This window comes from Phocoena phocoena, chromosome 2, assembly GCF_963924675.1.
Source record: "Phocoena phocoena chromosome 2, mPhoPho1.1, whole genome shotgun sequence".
Classification (NCBI taxonomy): domain Eukaryota; kingdom Metazoa; phylum Chordata; class Mammalia; order Artiodactyla; family Phocoenidae; genus Phocoena; species Phocoena phocoena.
This window is the reverse complement of record NC_089220.1, coordinates 13052208-13071684: the sequence shown is the minus strand read 5'-3', so window position 1 is coordinate 13071684 and position 19477 is coordinate 13052208. Positions and strand designations below refer to the sequence as shown.

The 19477-nt window shown below is 45.7% G+C and overlaps 1 protein-coding gene across 3 annotated transcripts in view; it reads right to left on the bottom strand.

The window, feature by feature from the left end:
- Nucleotides 1–19477, bottom strand: part of TTC7B (tetratricopeptide repeat domain 7B) — a 238998-nt gene that overhangs the window by 84734 nt on the left and 134787 nt on the right. For all 3 annotated transcript variants that reach the window (XM_065871941.1, XM_065871942.1, XM_065871943.1), the window contains 6 exons: nucleotides 14534–14617; nucleotides 13438–13542; nucleotides 11552–11669; nucleotides 9274–9331; nucleotides 3731–3803; nucleotides 1066–1226 (listed from right to left, as the gene is read on the bottom strand). In XM_065871941.1, coding sequence (XP_065728013.1) covers nucleotides 1066–1226; nucleotides 3731–3803; nucleotides 9274–9331; nucleotides 11552–11669; nucleotides 13438–13542; nucleotides 14534–14617 — 599 coding nt within the window. The remainder of the gene's footprint in view (nucleotides 1–1065; nucleotides 1227–3730; nucleotides 3804–9273; nucleotides 9332–11551; nucleotides 11670–13437; nucleotides 13543–14533; nucleotides 14618–19477) is intronic.

Here is a 19477-nt window from a genome sequence, read left to right as displayed (position 1 = left end):
GAAGACAAAGAAATGTTTATAAATGGAAATGTGTGAACCAATTTTCCGAGGGGAGTTTGCTGAAACGTACTGATTAAAACCACAGTGAGGTGACGAGGCAGAGAAATAAAGCCAAGGCGGGTCCGCTTAAAACTTGCATTATTTCTGGAAGTGGAGAGAGCCTGCCTTCCCTTCTCCCCCTGCCCCAGGCCGCCCCCGCCCACTGCTGACCCTGCCACTTAGACCATGAGAACCTGCCAGCCTGCAGGACTGTTTACTGTTTCTGGCCACTGTGTACCGGTTACTAAGCTACTCCAGTGAGGATAAAATGAGTAGCCCAAAAGACAATGTCCTTCTCAACAAAGCCTAATCAACAGGCCTGGATTCAGGGATTCAGAGGGAAGAGGTGAAGAAGCAGACAATTCCAGCACATGGCAGTGTGTAATGACAATTCTTAGGTTACGAACAAGTACTGCTGACTGATTTAAGGAATTCCATTTCCTAGAGAATAAACCTAAGACACAGACAGGTCAGGTAACCAGATCAAAGTTGCCTAAAATACAGTAATCACCTGGAAGTAATGGGAGTCCTTTATGTAATGTGGGACAAACAAGCTACAAAGCAATGTTTCCCAAATTTCAGTCATTGGAGTTTGTTCAACATAGCTTTTGCCATATCCATGTATATTAATATTTCCCTTTAAATTCACTTTAAAACAACTCACTAAAAAATTCTTAGTCTCCCTCTGAGCAATAATTTCTATGAAATCACACTTTGATAGGCAGCTGTATTTTCTCTAATATACATTTAAAAATGCATAACTATTAAAACAAAAATGTTCATCCACAATGCATTTAAAATCATCTTGTATGTCTCAAAGGTACACATTGGGAAAGAATGGATAAAGTATTTCAACTCAGGTTGACCTGAAGACTATGTTTGTTTCTAAATATCATGAAAAACCAAGAGTAAAGGGGATTCTGTACTATTTACCACCAGGAAGTGCATGAAGGACTTAGATAGATTGGGAGAAGAAGTAAATTCAATACCTTCTGTATAAGGAAAAACAAGTCCAGTATCACTTACATAAAATTTTCTGGATATTCACTCAGGGCCATGTCAATGATATTCAGAGCATCATGGTAATGCTTTTGTGCTGACAACAGGAGGGCAAGGAGGTGCAGGGAGTTGGCATCATCGCCTTGAAGTTGAAGAGCTTGGCGGACATACCCCAGAGCCTCTGGTATCTGGTTTAAAACAAAACCAGAAAGAATTTTTAAACACACACACACACATAGAGCCACCATTTCAGTATCTGATTCTCTGTAAATATAAGGAGCTGTTTCACCATGTGCCACACTCAGATTTTAAGCCATCTTCATGGCAGCCCCAGGATATTAACCACAAACACGAAAACAGAGGCCCCCTTCAAGCAACAGTATGACTAATGAAGTGATACAAGAGACTCTGTTTCTCAGTATAACTGCCAATACCAAATCGTTTACTTCTCCCTAAATAATTTGTCTCTTTTTCCACAAAACTGATTTACTTTCGATTATGCCCAAGATAATTTCACTCTAAATGGAGACACATAACAAATTCCCAGCAGTTTTTATTGGAATGAAACTGACTTAGCTGAACTGTTCTGATTTTTTAAGTAGTACTGAAATTAAACTGCTTGATAAGTTTCAGAACCTTAAACAGAGCTTTCCAAAGGATCAGACACCTGTGATTCTTTTCAAGTCCCTTTGTCCTGCATCTCCGTTAGACATCAAGGAACTATGCAAACAAGCTAACCAACCCCACACCTTTCTAAACTACAATCCAAAGGAACTCCACCCAAGAAACAAACTGCAATGCCACATACAGAGCAGGTGTATCCAAATTTAAGTAGGACCAGATACAACCTTAACCTTCAAAATCCAACAGCTCTTCAAGACTTTCTTCAAAATCACCCAAGCACAAGGGTGGATAAAATGCATACATAATGGGTATCTGAACACCCGAGATTCTGTGCAGGTTTAACAGTACCTAGGGAGAATTAGAACCTGAAGCTGGATTTCAAAACAGGCTCAAGACTGAAGCATTCTTACACGGTCACCCCAGGGACTCCTTTCTGTCTCCCCTCCAACTCCGGGCCCTGGCTGGACCTCTTCTCAGCTCTCCTGCTTCTTCCCAAACCCTCAGTAACCTCACTCCTTAGTAGGAAACCGTGACTTCTGTCTTTACCAAATCTATTCGTTTTCCTCTCCGAAATACCATTTTTGATGCATCTAAGTTAAAAATGCTGGTTACAGAGGCTTTCTGTTTCGAGCCGTAGAATCACAGCTATCACAGTAGGAAGAGATCATCCGGCCCTACACGTCACTTCACGAAGTGAACCCAGAAGGCTCCATCTACTGCTCCCCTCCCCAGGCGGACAGGCTGCTGTGTAAACAGCGCTGGTATTCTGGGAGGGTCAAAAGGCGCGGTACACTCATGATATCCGTTTTTAGGGATAACTAGTGTAATCAGGAAAAAACTGATACAGGGTGCAAAGTGAGGTCCTTAAGGGCTAGGCTGACTTGAAGGAATTCGAAGCTGGTTCCTTCATTCAATGAGTATTAGTGAGGGCCTCACCATGTGTCAGGCAGTGTCCCCGCTACCAGAGCAAAGCAATGATGACAGATGTGGGTTCCTGCCCTCAGGGAACCTAAGGTCTAGTGAGAAAGATACTGAACAAGAGAGCTGGGCAAGAGGAAGCAGGGGAGCAGGCTGCTATGGGAAGGGGGCTTCAAGGAGGAGGCGAGCGGAGCTCCTGGAGGAGGAGAGAGACCGGACGGTCGGTCACCAGCCCACAGCTGTCTCCGCAGCAGCTTGTGATCAGACCAGCTGTGAGCCACACCATGCCAGGTGAGAGGACCTTGACAGACGAGCTCTCTTGGTTTCCTTGGTCCCCAGGTCGCCAAGGGGAGCCACTTCTTGGCACCATTCCCTGGCCTCCGGGAAGTCAGATACATGCGGACAGCCCAGGCCTGCCAGGGGAATGGCATGTGTGGGGAACTGACCTTCGATTCACCCTCCAGTCAGCACTTAGGATTGTGCTGGGGTTACCACCAGTGTCTTGCACGTGGTGGGCAGGCAGACATGGGGCCGGAGTCTCCTGAACAGCTGGGAGGGAACGGGAGGGTATGAGAATGGCAAAGGCAGCTTCTGGAAGCTACCGCTGGGAAGATGAAGACCAAAAAAGCTTGCCCCTCCAGCAAGGAGAATACCGTCGAGTCTCCTATTTCGAGGAGCCACTGTGTTTAATTGTTCATATCTTCTACATATTTGAAAGGAACTGGTCTCTTTTGTCTACACTCGCTGGCATCTTCCTGTCAATCACTGATACCCTTATGACGACCAGGCCTCACCAGTGACTAAATCCCCACCATGCAGCTCACCACTGGGCTCTGTTAGCAAGGGACAAAGGCTGTCTGGGGACTCCTCGGTCAGGGTCTACACCATGTGCTGCATCCCCTGTTGCCATCCGACCCCAGGTGGGGCCCTCCAGACTTGCGGATTTAATCTCCAAAAGCAGAGCCTGCCTGCCTTGTGTCTTCACAGCTGATGCTCCAAACACCAGGGTCTTCGCTGCGAGGAGGCAGCGGCCTCTGAGGAGAGTCCCTGGCTCCAGGTCAGCCTCAGGTGAAGGAAAGCAGGTCGGCTACTCCCTCAAACTGTATCAAGACAGAACAGGCACCAAGTGTGGGAACACTGGAGAACTGACCTGTCTGGAGATGGCAAGCTGCAGAGCCAGGTAGAAAGCTGCTTGGTGATCTGTAGGTGACAGGCTGTGGGCCCTGAAAAAGTATTTGCAGCTATTAGTACATGAGAGAGGCCATTTTTATTTTCCATGTCAAACAAGTATTCCCATTTGTATTTTTATTTATACCAAGGCCCCATATTTTTTTAAAATTAATTTTTATTGGAGTATAGTTGATTTACAATGTGTTAGTTTCTGCTATACAGCAAAGTGAATCAGTTATACATATGTCTACTCTTTTTTAGATTCTTTTCTCATATAGGTCATTATGGAATATTGAGTAGAGTTCCCTGTGCTATACAGTAGGATCTTATTAATTATTTTACCAAGGCCCCATATTTAATTTAACTATTTAATGTTTCATTTAAACTCTTCTCCTCTGTCCACGAACAAATGGCATGCATGTTTCCTCCTGCCACTGTACATGGGAATGACACAGGAACATGTTTCTGTTTTGTTTAGCATCTGAAATGGCAGCCAATGGGCCTTGACTTTGAGAAGGAGCCTGGGGCTGAAGAAGCCACAGGCCCCGAGGTCTGACCTCCCCAGCAGACGCCTCCCTTGGGCTGAGCAGGAGAGGTCCACGTGTCACGCTGGGACACGGTGAGGCTGTGAGCATACTTGGCAAGGCGACGGCTGCTTTGGTTAAGTTTTCGCTTGGTCTTAAAACTACTTTATCCAAATTTCTGGATTTCAGAGAAACCATATGAAAATCAAAGGCCTGGCTTTGCTTGTAAAATGAGGTTTTGGTTTTTTGATGAACTATAGAGAGAAATGGAGGATATTCATTCAGTCTTTTGAAGCTTCTACTAAGTTCCATGCAGTTTAACTAATTACATGCAACCATGACATGTAAGACTTTGTGGCCAGACACCAGACTTAGTCTATCAACTGGCTTTTGACACCAATGGGAAGAGGCTATGCTGGCCTCCTACTTGTTGGCAGACACGTCATTCTTGCTTTTATGTGGAAGTCAATTGTATCTTACCACAAGCAACTGGGGGGAACTAGGGGGTGGGGGGGTGTCCTCTGTCCTTTTTTTAACCTTAAGGGCAAAACTCCCACCCCTGGGGAATCTTCACTAGTAAGTTTGCCTCCAGACACAGCCTTAGGACTCTTCTCACTTTAGTCTAAGAGGCTGAGGCTGAGGATTTGCCTGTGTTGCCCTTTGAGATGTCTTATTTCTAGCAGAGGCCTACTCAGCGTGCCCCAGTTTTTATTACTTGACAGGCATTGGCTTTTCCATGCATTTATACATCAAAGAATATTTTTCTTTGGTGTTCATAAAAAGTGAGATTAGAATGTCATGGTTTCTGTCTCTCCCAATTATTCAGGGAAAATGAATACAAAATGGATTATGAAGAGACTTTGAATTTAGCATTATTTATTTTATCCCATCTTCTTTCACAATTAAACCAGCTTTCTACAACCCTCAAAAAGAATTCCACAGAGCTATAATTTTCTCAGCACAGTCTAGATTTTTTACAAATGAAGTTAAATCAAATCATGGTCGTTTCTACCTAACACCAACCAAGTGAAAAGCTGACAATGGTCTGGTGAACTCAGGGTGTGGATAAGAATAGTTCTGACCAAAGGCCCTACCTTACCCTCTTCAAATGATTATTAACTGTTAGCCACAGCACTAAGAAACAAACAGAAGTGCTAGAAATCTTGGCATCAGTGGGGTACCTTAGGACAACATCGGAAGAATCATCAACTTGGCTAATAATGATATCCAACAGCCAAATTTCTAGCGAGGCACAACTTAAGCATACACATTTAAGAAAAACCTTATTTCAATAATTTGGCTAATACGTTAAACTGGCCACTTTAGCCTACGAAAGAAAAAAGGAAACATGGAGATGCTCAAAAAAACTAGAAAAAGTGCAAGATGTTCATCTCAGGTAGAGTCCTGAAAACGTGCTCCAGTTGCACAGGACAACTTCGGCAGCTAGGCCTCCTGTGACGACACCACATTTGTATGCCCACAGAAAGTGTGCTTGACAGAAATCATCAAGCAATGCAGGTGAGAGGAAGGACGTTAGTGATCTTGAAAACTGCAAGCTTGTTGGATCTGTACATGAATTTAGAGCAGCGCTATGAATCCCATTCCCATGCTGTGAGCACCTGGTGAGGCTGCTAAGAGAAAATCAGAGACCTGAACGATGTCACCACAGGGATGCTCACAAAGTGCTTCCCTTGTCAAAGCACCTCCATACCCATTAATTCCATAGGAAAAGAAAGAATTGCAAGACACTGGCCCACTGAGGGCACCCATCTATACACCCATCCACCCACCCATCCATCTACCCCTTCATCTAACCATCCACCCGCCCATCCATCCAGCCAGCCAGCCATCCATCTATGCATCCATCCAAACATCCATCCATCCATCCATCCATCCATCCATCCATCCATCCACTCACCCATCCATCCACATTATGCAGTACCTACTGTGATGCCAGGCCCTGTGTTAACTTTTAGGGAGCTTGGAGATGAGTAATACAAGTGCCTTTCCTTGAGGAGCTCCCCCCAACACCACAGAGGGGGAGACCTAAATGATATGGCAGTGCAGTATGAACAGTGCCCTGAGAAGGGTAGCAGACTGCTACTGGAGTGCATGCGATGGGCCTCCCAGATCACCTGGCTAAAACTTAGACTGCCCTGAGGTCCACTGAATCATTCTCCTAGACTCTGGCTCCAACATCTTCTGGAGCTGAACCAAGAATACAGAGACAGCTGATCAATTTTGACCCTGGTCCATTAAGACATGTACCCCTTGTAACAATAATAACTACAATTTATGAAGCATCTACTATTAAGCATCTTGTTCGAGAACATCAGGCAAAAGAGGTAAAGCCAGAAGTGAAATTCCGAGGCCTGGTCTCTCCACCATATCGCCCTGCTGCCTTATTTAGCCAGTTCTCCTTGAAGTCCCCTTCAATCCTGATTACAGTAGACATGGGACTAGTGTATCATTATGTTAAGAAAGAAAAGTGCAAACCTGGTTAAATCTATTACTCAGGGACCTCCCATTACTTACACACATAGGATGACCCACTTGTCCTGGTTTGTCCTGTATTTTCCTGGTGTTTGCACTGAAAGTCCCATATTCTGGGAAACTGTTCAGTTCCCAACAAACCGGGCTGGCTGGTCACTCTATACCCACAAAACATACCACATTCAAACTTAAATTCAAGCTAGGAGTGGGAGAGGGAAATAAAAGTGAGATTGTGAGATTGTGTCCCTTCTACCACACTGAGTGATAAACACCAGTGACACCACGCAGCCCGGATTCCTGCATGCTGGGGGGCAAGTCACTGAGACATGCGCTCGACTGTTTCCAGCCTGGCTTTTCTCTGTAGGATGTGAGAGCCCACAGGAGCCACCAGTGAGATCAATACAGCATCCTAGAAAGCTTTGCAAACAACAGTTTTTCTTCACTATAATTTTGTACGGGACATATGAATTGGTTCAGCCTCTCGGGCTGAGCTTATGAGTGTATGAACAGCTGAGGGTCTCAACATTAAGACGCAATCATGCAACTGGGATGTCTTCAAAAATCACCTCTCTGAATCCAGGAGAGAGCAAACCTTTTTGAATTCTGACTCCAGTCATAATTGAGTTAATTTTCACACGCTGTATCTGCAACCTCACCACTTTTTGAGATACACCGTTTTCTTTTTAAACAATAGTATTAACAGAATTGTGGGGAGAAGATTTAAAATATAAAGTAAGAAAATATTTCTCATCCAAGTGATTTTTAAATACTCATTTACATGTAAGAAGTAATACAAATCCTTCTTATTTACTTAAAATCTTTCCCTTACAGGCTTTTGTACAGTACACTAGGATAGTCCTAGTTCATGTGTACTTGAAACCAAATATTTTTATTACTTTGAAAAATACCCTTAAATACACATAAATACAAATTTAGGTTAGCCTTCCCCAATAGAATCACGTAGGTTAGTAGGATTTTATTCCGCTTTATTCCCATATGAACTAATATTTTAAAAATCCCTTTGAATTAGAAACTAAGCAAAAGAGGAACAAAAAAGAAATTCAGGCCAATGGAACAGCTGTTACATAACATGAAGTTATGAATTCTGCGGCTCAAGGCAGACCACCACCATGGCTGTTTTTAGAGAGCCAGTAAGATGAGCTGATTTAAGGAAAGTGAAACAGTGAAACAGATGTAATGACCACTTTCTTAGGCATCCATGTGTGGGTTTTACAAACTGGGACTGGAAAATTTAAAACTCCAAATCATTTGAAATGGAAATGCTTTCCACACTCCGTGCTGAAGAGTATCAACAAAAACTTAGCACAGAGATAGGAGGTCTGTTGGCTGCTGTCAGCTGGTACCTTCTGTCATTAACCAGTCTGGGACCGGCAGCGTGAAGGAGCTATGGGCACGCCTGCTAGGAAATGGAAAGAAAAGAGCTGAAAGTGTTTCAGACTAACTGAAACCAAGTGCTAATGATTTCGTGATTAAAAGGAGCATGTACACTGTGACAAATCTACAGGCAGCCCTAGTTCTAAGGAAAGAAATCTAACAACGGTTATTAGGTATTGAGAGGTCCTCGTAAAACTTTTGGTTAAGTAACTAACTTTCTAATATAATTCCAAGAAATCAAGTAACTCAGGCATATTTAAGGTGACAGGATCAATACCAATTCTACATTGGACATCATGGGGCTATACTTTCAGACAGTGATTCATGGGAGTGATTTATTATGCCTGCAGTAAGAATAAAATGAGGGAAGTGTGGTGTAGTAGGTACCAGAGAAGCCAGTCAGCGTCAGAGACCTTGACCTTCCTGACCTCAATAGCTACAGGATTCCGGCTCTTCATCCCTGCATCTTGGTCCCTCACCTGCAGTGAACACACGACTTGTTCCATCTACCTTATTGGTGTGGGGTGAGGATCGAGTAAGGGGTGTGAAAGGCCACTGTGACATGCAAGCGGTCTCTAATTATAAGGGCTTCTCCTAATTTCGTGAAAGGTACAGCGATGGAGACAAGCATAAGGTATTATGGAGCATGGAGGGGATGGAGAGGCCTGGGACCTGCCGGCCTGACTGTCTTATAAGTATTTCAGAGACTGCCCTAAAATCTGGCCTTTTCATTTCGTAATATAAAAATCTGCAGATTGACATGTTAAAAAAAAAAAGGTTGCAAAGAATGATGCTTTTTCTAGATGATAAAAAATGTCTTTAATTAAAGGAATCATCTCCCTAGACATAAAAAAGTACCTCTCTTAGAGCTGAAATCGCTTTATTAGGAATGAACAAAATGTGCCCGAATGAATAAACAGATCAAGAATGCAGATTTACCTGGCAACAGGTGATGCAGCAAGTTTTATACTGTCTGTTCGGTACTCGAGAGGAAAGACTCCCAGGGGTAAAACACTGTTTACATAATCTTTATAAATATCTCTTCTTTTTATACTTATCATACTTTGGTGTCATTATGTACAGCCGAGTGAAAAGATGAACTCCCACTCACCTCTGAAATGCAAGAAGCGCCTTTCTCTGTAGGACCTCCTGCATCCCTCGCAAAGAAGCTAAGAAAAGGGTTCGATTAGTCAGTGGCATGGGAGATCAGGGAGTTTCTGACAAATAGAAAACTCATCACAAAAACTAAACATTTGACTGGATTAAGAGCAACAAATTCTGGGAGCTTATGTGCCCAGTCCTGTCCCAGGCACTGTCGAGGATGGGAAACGAAGGCCGTGTCAGCCTGAGGCCCTTGCACTTGTTGGGCATAACTGTGGAACCATGCCAAGGCGAGAGTGAGAGTTGGCTGGTCACTCTTGGTACCCCCAGGAATAGCAGCCTGTCTTCAAAAGACCAGCTGGGAACTCCAGAGAGGAAAACCTTCTCAAGGGCAGGCATGTAATTCACGGGTGAAGAATGGCTCTGCCAGAATGGAATAGAAGAGATTCGAGCACCAGTGGGTGGATTTGACGGCCTTCAGAGTTCCTTCTGGCACCGAAAACCAAGGACACTAGCCTGATGCCATGGAAGGCCAGTTTAATTCACGGAGGCAATGGCTAGGACATTTAATGCCTTGATGTGAACACCAGGGACAGACAGGGCAAACCCAACCTTGATACTGGAAAATCAGGTCAACACTTCCCCTGTAGACAGCGTGTGAGAAATGCCACCTTAGACTCTCGTGGAAACTAAAAAGGTACTTTTTACTGGGACAACAGAAAAAGTCCTAGAGGAACCTGTGTATGGCTGCACCTGGAGATGGTCCTTATCTAACAAAACCAACATGGCAGATCCCATCCTGACATCGCTCTGAGGATGGTGGAAGGCTGCCCAGAGCTGGATGTAGCTGTAAGCCATGACTAACTTAGAACAACAGTGAATGAGCTAGAGGCACCCAGAGAGCTGTCCCAAGAGAACCATGGATACAGATGAGACCCAGCAGGGTCACGTGACTCTCCCAAAATTACAGGGCTAATTAGGTGTAGAGTCTCAACTAAGAAGTTATATGGATAAATATATGGTATGAAATTTACCCTTCACTGAAAGCCTACTATAGTTAAAAAAATGTTCTGGGTATTGCCAGGATATATGAAAAATTAGCAAAAAAATCCACGATTGAAAATCAGTTGATATGCAAAACTTCTCCAGGGTCTTTGATATTTTAGGGCAGAGGAAAGAAAGATTTGGGGTAACATGTAAAATAAACTGTAGCAAAATTACAAAGAAAGCAAAAGAAAATTAATACCATAAAAGTCAGGGTAGTGTTTTCTCTTAAGGGGGCTTGTGATTGGGAGGGGCACGTAAAGGGCTCCCAGGTAGCTGGCAAGGTTCTATCTCCTAAGCAGGGTGCTGCTTATAAGAATACGTTCCCTTATACTAATTCACTGAGTTGGACAATCATTTTTGAGATTTTTTTTTGGTATTTGTGTTACATTTAACAACAAAATGTAAAAGGAATAATAGAAGGAGTTCAGAAAAACAATTTACCAATTTACCCTTTCTGCAAACATATACTTTCAATACTCATTAAGTATAGAAAGCATAATTAAGATTTTTTTTTTTTTAGCCAGAAGCCCATCCACCAAAACAGTAAATACATCCCAAATGTGTAACGTCACGCATGTGCTATGAGCCGCTATACTACACATGTACGTATCCGTGAATTAAAATGTGCAAATGGGGACTTCCCTGGCGGTCCAGTGGTTAAGACACCGCGCTCCCACTGCAGGGGGCATGGGCTCGATCCCTGGCTGGGGAACTAAGATCCCACATGCTGCGCGGAGCGGCCAAAACATAAATAAATAAAAAAGAGTTGTTTTTTAAAAAAAAAAGTGCAAATGGAGAAGGGGCAGGTACTGATAAATCAAGGGATGCTTTCTGGAGGAGGTGGGCCCTGAATGCTTCTAGATTCCTAGCCTAAGACCCAACATCCAGCCACATGGGGAGAGCTCAGGCCAAGCGCTGGGGCAGTCAGGTGAAGGCCGGGTGGGGTGAATTCTCTCTCAGGGTCCTGCTCACCTCACTCCTCAGGACAGATCCCTACAGCTGCCAGCTGGGCACCACCAGCACAGTGCACCTGTGAAGAGGGCCTGGGAGCCGGGGCACAGGGCCTGCATTTCTTCCCTCCCATTCTCCGACCGGTCCAAGCAAAGAGGACAGCGGTGGCAGGTCCCCACAGGACGGCAAACGAGGAACCAGCCATGCGCCCTCCTGAGACAGGGGATGGGCCGGTCCTGCAGTGCAGACTTGGTGGCTCCCCAGCTCCCGTGGGCGGGGACTTCGCTCACCGTCAGTGGCCTGCAGACTGTACGTAAGCCCCAGGGCCAAGTAGCCTTTGGCCTTGAACTCTGACGTTTTCTCTCCCGCATCAACGACGGTTTTGGCAAACTCCTCAGCCTCTTCCAACTGAAAAACCAGGTAAGTTAAAAACAACAGCAACAGCCTGCAGAATTTCTAACATGAGTTCCCGTAAGCACCTGCTGTCCTAAGCGGTTTCTGATGAGGCACTGTGAAAATAACTCCCAGATCTTCCAGTTCCACTCTGGTGATTCTGTTTTCTGTATTTCAGCTTCTCAACAGTCCTCAGGATTCCCACCTTGCCTTTTTGCTTTCAACCTTTCCTTATTGCTTTTTTGCCCTCTTTTCCGAGGTCACTTTCATACTTGGTGGGGCTCTTTGTCGTCTCTGTTTTTCACTGATTGGCTCTGTGATTAGATTGTGCTAGGTATTCAGAAGTTATATATACATGTATGTATAATTTGTAAAGAATAAAGTTCTTGAAATATTTTGTGCTTGGGTCTTTCCTTTTTTTGCATGACATAAAGAATCTTTTAGGCTTGGATTCTCTTTCCCACAAGCTGTTAGAAATTTCAAAACTCCATCTATTTATTTTACAGTACACAGCACACAGACCTCGCACTGGCAGATTCCAAAGGGAAGAAAGTGCACCTGTAAACTACACCCACAATAAGGCCTTTTGCACAACTCACTAGAGGCAAAAATAATAAGATTTGCTCCTTCGGGGTATGGTAAGTGTTGATGTTACTGAAGCTGGGTGATAGTGAATGGATGATAGTTGATTATACTCCTTACTTTTGTGGTATTTGGAAATTTTAATGATAAAAATGTAAAAAAAATACAGAAAAGATTTGTTATTCTCATCTTGTAAAAGAGAGTCAGGTTTACGTTAGGTGTTATGGTGATGAACGATGCCATCGCTGGAAGGAGTGTGGCAGAGTCACAGCTGGAAGCTGGCATTTTCAAAACCGAAAGATTCGGTCCACTGCTCCAGCCACTCTCGGGGCCTGCCTGCACGTCCCCTCACTTGCCACACCAAAGTGTTAAAACCTGCACGGACCACACAACACCTTCACGGCTGTGTTTCAGGTGAGAGCCACATTTCAAAATGTGTTTTTTCTTCCACACTTTCCCAAGAAAAATTTGACCAAAGTAGGACACTTTCTTCACAATGTTTACTTTCGCCCTGCTGGGTGAGAATAAATGGAAAAAAAAAGAGCAGCAAGGACCATCATGGTAAAAGACCTTAGCCAGGTGCCTCAGTCTTTTGGGCAACTTCTTCTTGTCACTAACCTTGACATGAAGTTAGAGAAAGACATTAAAACTCCATCGTATGTGGCGATCAACTGAGCTTTCTAGTTTCTGCTCAAACAGTACGTTTTTGAGGTACTACAACTGTTACAAATCAGGCTCTTCCCAGATTCAAAGCTGAACAAGAACATTGGAAGCGGAAAGCCTCTGTGCAGGAAGAGGAATGAAGGAAGCTGGGTTTACACATGAGCTAAAGTAGAGGTTGACTCTTGGCTTTACAGAAAAGCTCAGGCTCTCCTAGGAGGGAATCACTGAGTGACATAGACTTTTTCAGTCCCATATGACTTACATACAGGATGCATCTGAGTAGGAATTCCAATTCCATCTTACCATTTCTACTTTTGAAGCACATTCCCATGAAAAAGAAAAACCTGGAGTTGTACTGACTCCCCGAAGTCCTTGGGGTGGGGTTGAGGCCCGAGGAGGGCTGTAGCCTGGGCCAGAAGCCCGGGGCTCTGAACAGCCTTGCTTTTGTGTAGCCGATGAACTGCTACTATTTCCTCTCTGCCTAGGAATCAAAAGGGTGGCAGCCCCCGCACACGCGGAGGGCCCCAGCCCCACTCACCCAGTGAAGGGAGCCCATGCACAGCTTTGCGGCCAGAAGTGGGATGGTGGCGTCGTCCGGCTTCAGGCGGATGCACTCTTTCAGCACCTTCACCGCGCGAGCAGACTTGGCAAAAGGAGATCATTTCTGTGAAACTCAAAATTTTTGACAGAACCAAACACTAAAGCCTTCCCAGTGGGGTTTCTGGTTAGGATACACTCTTAATGAGGTTTTCCAACTTTCACCCAATGAAGCGAGGGCCTGGGGATGGAGATAACCTGAGCTTGGAACTTTTGGGGGACTGGGGAGTAAACTGCGGTTAAAACAAGTGAAAACCCTGCCCCAGAATCCCCCTAGTTTTATTCCCTACTTGTGTAGCCATTGTAAAAGAAAGAAAAAAATGAAGACAGTGGAGGTTTACGTTATTATAAAAAAGAAACTATCTAATTTAAAGCATACCATTCAGCCACTCCACTTCGCCCAAATACTCTTGTGTCTCAGACTTTACAATTCACTAAAGGGCCCAAATTAACAAGAATAACAGTGGCTATTATCTTTATTGAGTGTGTTCGTTTTGGGGGTCCTATGCTAAACACCTTGTGGGTATCATCTCACTACCTGATGACAATTCTGTGAAGTCGGTACCAGTTCTCCATGAGACGGAAGAGGAAGCTGAGACACTAAGTGACCTGCCATGGGTCACACGGCTTCGAGGTCAGCACCAGGCCTCCCTCTCCACAGCCCTTGCTTTCAACCAATACCGTACACTGTCTCATATCACATCTTGCTAAAGATAATTAGCAGATTTCCCGTGCCAGGAATAGTTTACACTCTCAAATGAGTGAAAGGGGTCAGTGTGAAGAACTGACCTTAGTTTAAGCCACAGCTTCAGATAAATAAAGTTACAATGACTAGAAAAAGGCAAGAATTTCAAAATTTTCTAATCAGTGATGTGTCCATGTTGGCCCCCAAATAATTAAATTCGATCGCTCATTTATAAATGACCACAGGACAGTTTCAAATAGCTGGTGTAGACATCTACTAGGCATCACGTCATCCCATGAAATTCAAGTTAACCGTCAACACAGAGGATTGCATGTCACAAAGGGAGACTCACTTTTCCAGCAGCCATGAGTGACAGAGCAAACTGGTACCAGAGGTGGAACTCCTCAAAGGCAAACTTCATGGCTCTTTCTAAGCACTGGTTTGGAAAGAAGAACAAATGCAGACCGGTAAGAATTGCCGGTGGCGCCGCTGGGCAGGTGTGAGCGTGCGTCTGTGTGCACTAAGAGCAGTCCTACCACATCTGTTTCCCTGGAATGCTTAAAGCACCACGCTCCTCCGAACCCTCCCGAGGCGCCCCCCGAGGCAGCCCACTGGGCCAGAAGCCGGGGGCAATCCACAGCTGACTACAACACAGCCCTTGATCCCAAGTAGCTTTTCATCCAATACAGGCAAAGAGGCAGGTACACAAACTACTCAAATACAAGGTCCCAACTGACAAGTGTCCCAAGAGGAAGAAACAGAAAGTACTGTGGGAAAGTGGCCACGGGCATCGGGAATGGCATCCTGGAAGACTGGTACTTGAGCCAGTTTTGTTGGATGAGAAAGGAGAAAACACAGCTAGGATTCAGAAACGGTACTCCGGGAACAGGGGGGACAAACAAGGACGTGGAGGCACGAAAGAGGATGCTTTGATGTGCCAATGACAAGTGGTCCAGTATAAACCCAGCTGAGGGCACGGGGAGCCAGGAGGCAGGCGCGGCTGGGGCCGCGTCACTGAGAGTCTGACATGGCGGCTCCTTGTCTGAGTCGTTCCATCTCCCTCCCCCTCCCCAGCTTTGGTTCTCCCTCCTCTGTGCTCCCAGAGTTCGTACCTGTGTTAATGTGATGTCTTCACCCGCCCCAGCCCAGCCCAGTCCAGCCCAGTCCAGTCCAGCCCAGCCCAGCCCAGTCCAGCCCAGTCCAGCCCAGCCCAGCCCAACCCAGCCAGCCCAGCACAGCCCAGCCCAGCCCAGTCCAGCCCAGTCCAGTCCAGCCCAGCCCAGCCCAGCCTAGCCCAGCCCAGCCCAGTCCAGCCCAGTCCCACTCTGAGAAACTATCCAGGACAGAGATCCCATCTTCTCTGTCTCCTCAGTGCCCACCCGAGGCGGGAGATCTATAAATGCAGGTCACTCAGTCCATAAGGAGCCTCTGGTTTCTGCACAGAGTGACATGACCACGTCAGAACCTAAGGGAGATCATGGGATGAGGGGGGTGTATGATGAGGGGGGTGTATGACCAGGGTGGATGAAGGCCAGGAATAAGGTGGATAGAATGGTCCAGGGACTTCAGAAACAAGGACAGAAGCAAGAAATGTGTCTGAATTAGAATCAGCAAGGAAGGGCCACCCAAGGAAGGAGCGGGTGGCTGGTGAGATGTAGGGAGTGAAGGGGGCCCCCAGAGTCTCCGGCCTGCATACCCGGCAGCAAACCCATGGCATGGAAGGTCTGTGTATGCAAGTGTGTGTGTGTGTGTGTGTGTGTGTGTGTGTGTGTGTGTGTGTGTATTAGAGAGAACGACAGAGAAAGAGAAAGAGAGACTGGGGAGGCAACCTGAGGGGAACTAGCAGGCAGAGAAGAAAGTGCAGAGATGAATTAGAAAGCCAGGCCCCTGGAACAATGGGCCTCTCATGTGAGGCCTTCTCCCAAGGAGGTTTTTAAATGAACAGAAAAGCCTTAAACAACAACAAAACCTTCACCCTGAGAGGGCAGACAGCTCCCATCAGGGTCACCTCAAAGACTGATGTGGACATGCGGTGGCCCCTACGGCACCACGTGGCCACTTTTCTCCAGCGATGCTCCGTGCAGTCCGGGAGCGGAGGAGAAGGACAGGTGGGATGCTCAGGATTCATGGATGCAGGAGGAGGGAGGGGCAGGGGGCTGGGGCTGAGAGACAAAGGAGCCACAGAGAAGGTCACGATACAGGTAAAGTGAGGGGGTGAGAGGAGAGGAAAGAATTCCAGAATTTTAAATGGTATTCACAGAGAAAGTCACAGTAAATACTATGCTGGTTGGTTTACTGTGAAAACCTGCCCTAAAAAGTATATTAAGAAGCAAAGTATAAGCAGTTAATAAGCCCATGCTGATGATGGTATAGGATGTAAAACGGACACTTGGTCCCTTATTTTGATCACACTGGAGACACACTTAGTCAAAAACTCGGGGGTGGACATGTGACTCCATCCTAGACCAGGATGTTGGCAGAAGTTAAGGGGAGGGCATCTGCAGTTGGCATACACTTTGCCCTCAGCCCTGGTCCTTCTTCCGCCCGGGACACAGACTCAATACTGGAGGTGGGGCGGCCAGGAAGTGAGAAGCATGAGGACAAATGCTACCCTCTAGAATGACTGAGCAGAAAGAGAGAAGGCGCCGGGCCTCTGAGATCATGAGATGCTGCAGCTGCCTCTCATCAGACTTCCTGCCATGGGGAAAAAATAAACTCATATTTGGTTAAGGCACTCACTGTATGGTGGTTTCGTTCATTACGTCTGGATACACCTCTCACTAATAAGAACACTGAATAGCAGAGCTGGGATCTGAATCTGTCGCCAGAGCCCTCTTACCTGCTCTGCTTCACAGATGAGCAACAAGAAAGCATTACTGTGCCTTTAAGAAGCACAGTGGGTGTAAAAAGAGGAAAGCAGCTCGCTGAGAAGATCAAGTGGGCAAGATGGGGTGGTGCGGGAAGACTTAACCCAGGTGTGGGGTGGCATGGGCTGGGAACACGTGGGGGAGGACAGGTATTAAGGAGAGAACGCCAAGCGGTGAAAAGCCAACAGTGCTTGGAAACTGACTTAGGGAAGGGGGATGAGGGATGATGAAGAAGGAAACCAGAATGATGATCACATTGGTGGAAGTAGGCAAAGGAGTCAGTATGTGGAGAGAAGTAGGTAGATAATGATCAAAAATGCGGTTTGTTCTACAGCTCCACTCAACTAATTCATTGCAATATAACCACTAAGCACTTAAATGTGTACACGGAGACATGTAAAGGTTTAAGTGCTTTTCTGCCTCCTTTTGTGAAGAAGAACGATAAACATCAACTTCTTTCCTGATAAACAAAAGGAGCTCACAGCTCAAACAGTCTGCTCTGAATCAAAAAGCTAGATCTTATAAATAAGTGTGCATCCTTATTTTCTTTTGTGACAAAGGCCAACATACTCATTACCTTCAGTGAGAAGCATTCATGGAAGCCTAACTGGTACAGAGCTCCACTCCAGGCGCTCCAGGGAAATGCCAGCCCTCATAAAGAGTAGACTCAGAAGCGTGGGGCTACCAGGGAACTTGGGAAGCATCTAGTCGAAGTCTCTTAACGGAAGGGACATTTGTCATTTTGGTTGCCTATCACCTCAAAACTCTCCTGTTTATTTTCAGGCAGGGGTTGGGGTAAGGACACCCTAGATAAAAGGGGAACAGACTCTGCTTTCCAGGTGCCAAACCTAAGGGTGAGCGAAGGAGGGAAGCAACTGGAGTGTGTCACGTGACCTGAGCCTGGCCAGTGAGATGCTCCTGCCAGCGAGCTGCATCCAGAGGTCTGGGCAGGGGGACTGGCTGTTGGAAGTTGTTTTCCGTGGCCAGGCCTGGGGGCCGCGGTAGCAGCTGGGTTGGTGGAGGCCCTCCAGAGTTAACAGTATCCTCCCAGACTGGGGCAGGGGGCTTTGCCTCCTCAATTTCTGCTCACCCCTGTTCTTTAGCCTTCTGTGTGCTAAACGGTATGCATTGGTAGATGCATGACTTTTCTGCCTGAATTGACAAGTCAGGTCTGTTACCTACAACCAAGGCTCTGAAGGTGCACCCGATCAAACGCTTCAGGCCCCTCTGAGAGCACCCCCTACCACCCAGCCCCCAACAAGCAGTTGTACTACTTCTGCCTGAGAACCTTCCAGAATAGGGAATTCATGACATGTACAGCAGCTAGAAATAAAGAATCACCACAGATTAAGTGTGTGAATTTGGGCAAGCCAATTAACTTCTCTATACCCAGATTCCTCACTGTAAAGTGAGAAATATAACAGTAATTAATGTAGAGAGTTATCAGGAAGATTAAATTAGTTAATACATAGTAAGCAACAGGAACAGTACTTCAGATACAGGCTAGTCGGTGCTAAAAAAAGGTTAGCTATTACCTAAAATTAACATTCTTATATTAAGAGAGAAAATGTAACATGACATCTATCATTTTACCCAAATTTAATATATGAAAATTCAAACGTATAATACATTATATCAGAAATAATTATTTACTGTACAAAATGTTTCCTCATTTTAGAAAAGGATTCAATCTGAGACCCTTGAAAATAATGTACAACTTTATGGAAGCAAACTGTTAGAATACATGTTTATTATTTCCTTAATAAGTGGTATGGACTAAAAGTCTGTGTCCCCCCTCCAAAATTCTTATGTTGAAACCTAATCCCCAGTGTGACCGTGTTAGGAGGCGGGACCTTTGGGGTTGATTGGGTCATGAGGGCGGAGCCACAGAGAGATCCCTTGCCCCTTCCACTGGGCGAACAGCGGGCAGTCTGCAACCAGAAAGCAGGTCTTCACCAGACATCAAATCTGCCAGTCATGATCTTGGACTTCCCAGCCTCCAGAATTGTGAGAAATAAACGTTTGCTGTGTACAAGGCACGCAGTCTGTGGTATTTTGTTACAACAGCCCAGACTCGCTGAGACAACAAGCTCTTTGCTAGCACTGCAGCCAGGTGCTCTTCTAATTGCTTTACAAGAACTGCCTTGTTCGCTGGTCCTAATGACCCAACAAGGTCCAAGCAGGTACTGTTACATTTACAGAGGAGGGAAATGGAGCACAACTCTGCCATGTGGCCATGCAGGGTCTCAGAGACCTGTGGCAGATCCAGGATCTGCACCCAGGTGGTCTGGTTCCAGAGCTGGAGCGCTTATCCATAGCACTCCGCTGCCTCTGAGACGTTCATTACAGACAAGCCACTCAACTGATTGGGCCCACCCGTACCGCATAAAGCAAAGTATAGCTAAATAAAAGCCTCCTAAAAATGCCAC